Below are 6,846 nucleotides of genomic sequence, written 5' to 3'. Positions count from 1 at the left end.
TGTAATCGAATGCATAAATTGAACACTTAATCTACCCAAAAATATATGATATTAAATTGAGTCAGTTCATGATTTTTCTAACATAGGGTAAGACAATTCTTTAACTTATTGGACAAAAGTGAATTCTGTTGTGATTGAAACTTGAACCATTGCATCAATGAACAAAGCATTTGAACCATCATTATCTCCTTTTGTACCATTGGTTTTTGTCGTGTCACACGGCTGTAATTGTTTTCGCGATACCAATTGACACTCGGTGCGCAGTAGTGTCTCGAATTTTCACTGCACATCGTCACATTTTCTAAGGGTCTTTGGTGCTGAGGTCCAGAGGATTGCCCTCGCCCTCTCCGCCATTCTCCCCTCTCTCTTCCTCCTCCTCGTCTTCTTCATCGTCCTCCCTTCTCCCTTCATCCCACTCCCCCTCATCCGCACTCTCTTCCCGTCCTCCCTCACCCCTGCCACCCCTACATTCTGCACCCTCCCCAACATCAGTCTCTTCCTGAACACCCCTCTCCACCTTCTCCGCAAACTCCCGCCTCCCGCTCTTCACCGAAAGGTCCATGGGGTCCTCCTGATCCTCGGGTGACGAGCTCCTGCTACTGCTCCCGTTCACGCTCCCGCTCCGATTGCCGCCCGGGGCCCGACTTCCTTCCGGCGACGAGAGGCAGGAGGAGTTGGTGCTGGCCTCGTCCACTCCGCTCCCCCCGCTGGGCGACCTTTGCGACCTCAGCACGCTGTCCAGGTAGAACCGCTTGTGGTACACGTCCAGGTCGTGGCTTTCCGATGCCGGTCCGCTTGAGCGGTTGTGGTTTTGCCTGTGAGCGGGCGGCAGGTGCGGGTCGTGGGGGAAAAGGGACTTCATGCGGGGGGCCGAGGACCCTCCGGCGGCGGCGGCGGCCGCGGCTGCAGCCACGGCGGCTGCGGCCGCGCTGAAGTGCGAAGTGGGCAGGAAGGCCCCCGCTTGCAGGAAGGGCAGGCGGAGGAAGAGGTCGGCGCTGCCGTTGGGGGTGGCGGGGGCCGATTGCGGTGCCTCCGGGGGTCCAAGCGCTTCGGTCCGATCCGCGGCTCCGCGGTGGCCGCCGAGCCGGGGTGCGTCTTTTTCTGCCGCCGGCGACCCGTCGCGGGTGAGCGGCGTCACCAAGGGTGCGGAAGGGGAGCGGGGCGCGGCACCTCCGAAGACCGATTCCACTCCCGCACTCTTGTGGCACTCCTCCATCATCATCATCATGAGCTGCTGGTGTTCCTCCGCGCGTTGGCGGTGCAGGTGCAGCAGGTGGGGGTGCAGGTGAGGGTGCAGCAGTTGGTGGTGAGCCGCGATGGTGTCCCCGTTGGTGCGCTGGCGTGGGTCTCCCGGTGGCGATTCGTGCTCGTGGGGTCGGTGGTGCTGAAACGCCGCGACTGGTGACTGGAGCTGCTTAGACTGGAAGGAAGAGCATGGAAATACGCATTAATTAGGTTATTTATCCCTTAATTGAAAACAGATAAAGTGGTACATTCCACCAATATAGTTTTGAGTTTGTTGTAGCTTTTTCAGCGCACACTAATATTTTTATAGCCAGCTAATAAATACAGTGCACTCAAAGTAATTGACTTGATTACTGACAGTCCTTAAATATGAGAAAAAATTGGCTGAAAACGGTAATAGTATAGCAATTTTAAGTAATACCATTCACGAAAGAAAATACTTATTTCCATACTTCATATATAACAGCCCTGTGACTTGTGATAAAATTGGCTAGGAACAGTACGAATATGGCAACTTAAAATGTGACCATTCAAGAATGAAAACGTTTCCTCAGAATATTCTTGGAGTTTGATAAATGATAGCGTGATAATTTTAATTTGAAGATTTTCGCAGATTATTTTATTTATCTTGTAAGTTCCTTATGGGAAGTACTGCGTAGGATTTCAGTAGGAGTGAAAAGCTGAGCGAAAAATGTTTTCAACGCAGCCTTTCCCCAAAGAAACGATAAATAGCGTGATAAATTTGAACTATCTTAATACTTGATGATTCCCTCGCCCAGGTATTTATACTGAGCAAAGTCTTTTTTTACATGCTTTCTGTAAAGGAGACTATTGTGATAGCTGGAATAGGGCTTTGTTTCACTTAATGAGCTAAATCAGCTTTTACACCAAATTTTTACAGATTCATTTGCTATGCATCCTCGTGCTTGAACAATCTAAGAAATTTATCCTAACGAGGATAGGACTTAGAGAATTATATTTTTTCTAATTTTATTGGACAAAATATTTTTTATATTAGAATCGTTTTTTAAAAAGAAGATAGCCTTAAAACCTTCCCTAAATTTCTGGACAATTTCTGGGCACTAATCCTATCACTCTTATTCTGTCCCCTCGCTAGGATTTGAACCCGGGCCCACGGGGGTATAAAGCCATCAATATCAACTCGATCCAAGGCGAGTGCGTGGAAATGCGGACGTTACCTGGTGGTGATGATGGTGGTAGGGGAAAGCCGCCAATGCGGAACTGAGCGGGTGGTGGCTGTGAAGGGAGTGGTGTTCGTGGGGCGATGTGATGCTCCCTCGGTGTCCATTGACGTGATTGTGAATCTGCTGGTTCTCTATGTTGTTGGCTTGTTCCTGGAGGAGGCAGTGGATCTTGAACCAGTTGGACCTCCTGCCGTAGCGAGAACCGCTCTTAGACATTCCGACCATGAGACACTTGCGAAGTCTGCACGCCTTGCAGGAGGTTCGGTTCTTCTTGTTGATGATGCAGCCACCTCCATTCTTGCACTCCGATATGGAACCCAGATTGTTGTAAGACCGGCCGAAGAAAGACTGAAATGGGAATGGAAAAAAATTATAAGTAAACCCTTAGAGTTCGTTGATATGTTAGCAATTTTTTTGAGTTGTATTATAATCAAAACTTTAACATTATTTGGCAAGAATGTGAGATATTTTACTGGTCTCAAATCTATCTTCCAATTTTATTCCCGACGAAATATAAATTATTTGTAAACTTTATACTAATAAGCAGGGTGATTATGTGGTGGGTGGATAATGATTATCTCATACTCCTGTTCTCAATGACATTAGAAGTGATTTTGGCAATTATCGTGTGCAGAATATTTTTGGACATCACTTTATACCCAAGTGATATATTAAAACATGAAATTATGTGGGGTGATTATTGTACTATTGAAGATTTTTTTATGGAGACTAATATTAACTCCTTATATTAATGTTCATTATTACATTAATTTTGCTCATATCTGAGTTCATTAATGTAAGTCTAACTTCAGTAAATAGTGGGAGCTATCTATTTATTAGAAAATTATGGATATATCTTCCTTCTTGGTATTCAAGGTTTTGCTCCGGTACAGTTCTCATGTGTCATTCATCTAAACATTTTATTTTTAAGTGTTGGACGTCAATATTTTTGTAAAAAAAGAATGATTTCAATTTAATCAAAATATTAAGCAATGCTAACTTTTAAAGCCATTTAATTAGTTTTAAAACGATGATTAAAGTTTATTTGGTTGTTTTAACAATTTTATATCATACTTACTGCATTTGTCAGCTTGTGCTTTTATTTTGTCACAAGTCTCTGAACCGAGATAATGTTCCATTTATTGAAGTTATTGATTTCTGTGAAATGCTAGTCATATTTGTTGTTGCCACTTCAAGAGGAGTGTTTATTTTTAGCTTGCAGAATCCGTCAGATTTATTAAGGGAAATCGCAATTAGGGAAAGTGAAATCAACTTCTCTTAGGCAGAGTCAGGCAGATTTTTATTGCATTGGATGATTTGTAAAGAGGGAGTCCAATTTTTTTTAGCTCATCAATTCATCGAGAATGCTGATTCGGCGGACCTTACTTGACCTTCTGGATGGTGTGAGTGATCTTTTGTGTGATAAGAGGCGCGCATTGATGCCACTTAGAGTAGGAATCGAGAGGAGTCGTGGTGATGAAGCGAGATTACCCAAGTCGTCGATTGCCATCCGATGGCGTGATCATCCTCCCAACTTTTCGATTACTTCCTGGTACCACGCAGCGTTTCAGGTCACTTTCTACCTCGATTCCAATGCAATAAGAGTCAGATGTTTCCACTACACGCATAGTTTTATTCGGCTAATTAGCGTAATTTTCAACAGGGCATTCTGGAAAGAATTGAGTCGTGTTCCGCGAAAAAATTGTGACCAAACGCTGATGGGTGGTGAAAATTTCGTCTCATTTAAAAAATGAATTCATCTCCCGAGAAAAAGATTTAATTTGTGCTTTGACACCATATTGCTTACATTCCTACTATTTTACAGTAACATTTCATCCAAATTTTAGCATTTGATTCACATTACGAACTATTCTGCAAAAATTTTATATCTCCGTAACCGTAGTTTAGCGTAGAACTGCAATAAAAATTGCAGCAATGTATTTTTGTGCCTGATGTATTTTGTTTCTCTAAAGAGCGACAGTTTCGCTGAGCTATTCATCCACTTTCGTTAGGTGTACTGGCCCTTTAAATAAATGGCCCTTTTCAGAGTACCAAATAAACAATACCAATGATATTTTTTTTTATTTTTGAAAAAAATTAAAATTTACTACGGTAAATTGTCTTTTTCATCCATAAAGGAATTGTTGGTCATCCTATTTTTCTTGGTTATTTGATATTTTTTCGGTTGTAATTGTTTTTCAGATGGCTTAGGGGTGGTTGCATATTTCCTTGCCATTATGCATGTCATTAATGCAATGATACAACCTACCTCAGCGATAATATACTCTCTTAAGACACGTAAGCTGCCACAGATGACAGCAAAGCCGGCATCGTCAGAAAGCATTTTTCGTCGAGTGCTTGTATAACATATTTGCTGTTTTATATTTATATAATTATAGAGTTAAAATAAATCCCTAAATAATATAGATATATTGTCTATAATAATTTCAAAAATTCTACTATTTTGTGATTGCTCCTTTGCACAGGAATGCCGAAAGTGTAAATTTACTTTTTTTTAAATTCACCACAAAGAAAACTATTGTGCTTCTTGATTAAAATTGCCACAGCCGATCTTCTAAAAAGAGTTGCCTCGGCTGGTCAACATCAGTAGTATCGAAACCCCTCTCAACTTCCCAAATGCCACACCTTTGTCCTTGGTATCAAGTAAATCACTATCATGCAATCGATCTCTCGTAAACCAATGTAGTAATTCTTCCTGTGCAACATTCAACTGATTTGGCTAATTGCGCGACCACTAGGCTCGGTTTAATTGTCTTCACCATTAGTCAAAACCAATCCTGGAATTAGTAAGACGCAGTTTATTTATTTATCTTAACTTTCCCGAAAGCAGCACATTTAATTCATTTGCTTAAGGGGCTTTTAACAATCATTTACGACAGATAATCACAAATACCCATGCTCTCAATAGGGGTAGCCTATCCAGGCGGGATTCGAACCCAAGACCTTCTGTTTGGAAGGCGAGGACTTTGCTACGGCTCCACCGAGGCTGACCCCCACTCAATTCTTCTATCAGCCAACGATTACAATTTGTAGTACTTCTCTTTAGCATCCTTCATCATTAGAACTCATTGCATCTCATTTCACATTTTGGAACTATACCATATAGTTATACATATAAGATCCTGCGCTTTCCCGTAAGACATATAATCCTCTCGCGGGTGCCTCTGAGAGAAGTTCTTTTTTTTAATTTACACGTTTTGAAACACGTTTCTTGTATCTTCTTCAGGAATGAAGCATGTCATGTCGCAGGTTCAGTAATTTTAAGGCCGGTGAATGATTGATTGGCATGGAGTACCTTACTCAGTGGAATTCCCGAGAAGATGATACTCCCGTTTTAGCGATTCCCTTCTCTACATCCCATATCTTTGAGGCTTTGAGGAATTGTTTTTACCCGAGGCTATCAGGGCCTATGAATCACGGACTGTGATCCAGTTTTTGGATGGCAAAGGAGGTGCGTTAATGTACCGTGACTCGATATTGTGTTTGAGTGAGGAGTTGTTTGTGAGGTAGAGACGAAAGAAGACACGATACTGTCTCGCGTAGTCGGAGATGGTCGTGTGTCGCATGTCTAGCCATGACGCAAGCATTGCCGGTGACTGCTTCGTAAAGAAAGGATCAAGAAGACGAATCGCGTTCGCCTGATCTAATCTGGGGATTTAGAACTCTGCTCATCACTTGTTTCCTAAGCTTCGGCACGCGATTTCTACCGGCCGCATTCTGAAGATCGGTCTGATTTCTGTCGTAAGCTTATCTCGTGCTGTGGCAATCCATTGTAGGCTAAGTGCTCACGGAGCGACACAAACTTATCAGATGTTATTCCATTTAATTAAACTGTACTTGTAAATGTATGAACACTAGCAAGTTTTGGGAATACTCATTTAATGCGGGATACTTGAAGTGGTTAATGTGAGATGTAATCGCCGTATATTTGTCTCAGAATATGGCCAAAATATTCAAATAAGGGTCTCGTGGAGAAAAAGTGGTATTTAATGGATTTTAATTGATTGGGTTAAGTTTTACCTTTGTAATTCCTATGCCATATCGGCAGTAGTTTCTTAGATTTCCATATTCCATTGAGAATGGATATCGTTAAGAGCGACACGGAGAATATAACATTAGAGCCCCACAATATTTTCAGATCCGACAGAAGCGATAAATTAAGAGAGTTGTTTTGCCGAAGGGATAGATATGGGAATTGGTTTTTCCCCCGCACCATAAATTACTTTAATAAATGCTATTCGTAATTTCCTTACAGCATTTCCTTTTTATTCATAAACGGTTAAGGTCCTAACACCCCCTGCCACACGTCTTTTAGGCAGCTTGTGGGGTATTATGTAGATGTAGATTCCATTTCCCTGGATCGCATTGACCTAAC

The 6,846-nt window shown here is 42.2% G+C and overlaps 1 protein-coding gene across 1 annotated transcript in view; it reads right to left on the bottom strand.

Annotated features, from left to right (window-relative positions):
* Positions 1-301: 301 nt before the first annotated feature.
* LOC124164467 (zygotic gap protein knirps-like) overlaps positions 302-6,846 on the bottom strand; it is a 61,980-nt gene continuing 55,435 nt past the window's right edge. The window contains exons 3-4 of the mRNA XM_046541794.1: positions 2,445-2,798; positions 302-1,420 (exon numbers count right to left, since the gene is read on the bottom strand). Of these exons, the coding sequence (XP_046397750.1) occupies positions 302-1,420; positions 2,445-2,798 (1,473 nt within the window). The remainder of the gene's footprint in view (positions 1,421-2,444; positions 2,799-6,846) is intronic.

This window comes from Ischnura elegans, chromosome 8 (assembly GCF_921293095.1).
Source record: "Ischnura elegans chromosome 8, ioIscEleg1.1, whole genome shotgun sequence".
Lineage (NCBI taxonomy): Eukaryota > Metazoa > Arthropoda > Insecta > Odonata > Coenagrionidae > Ischnura > Ischnura elegans.
The sequence above is the reverse complement of the archived record's forward strand: the minus strand, read 5'-3'. Positions and strand labels throughout refer to the sequence as shown.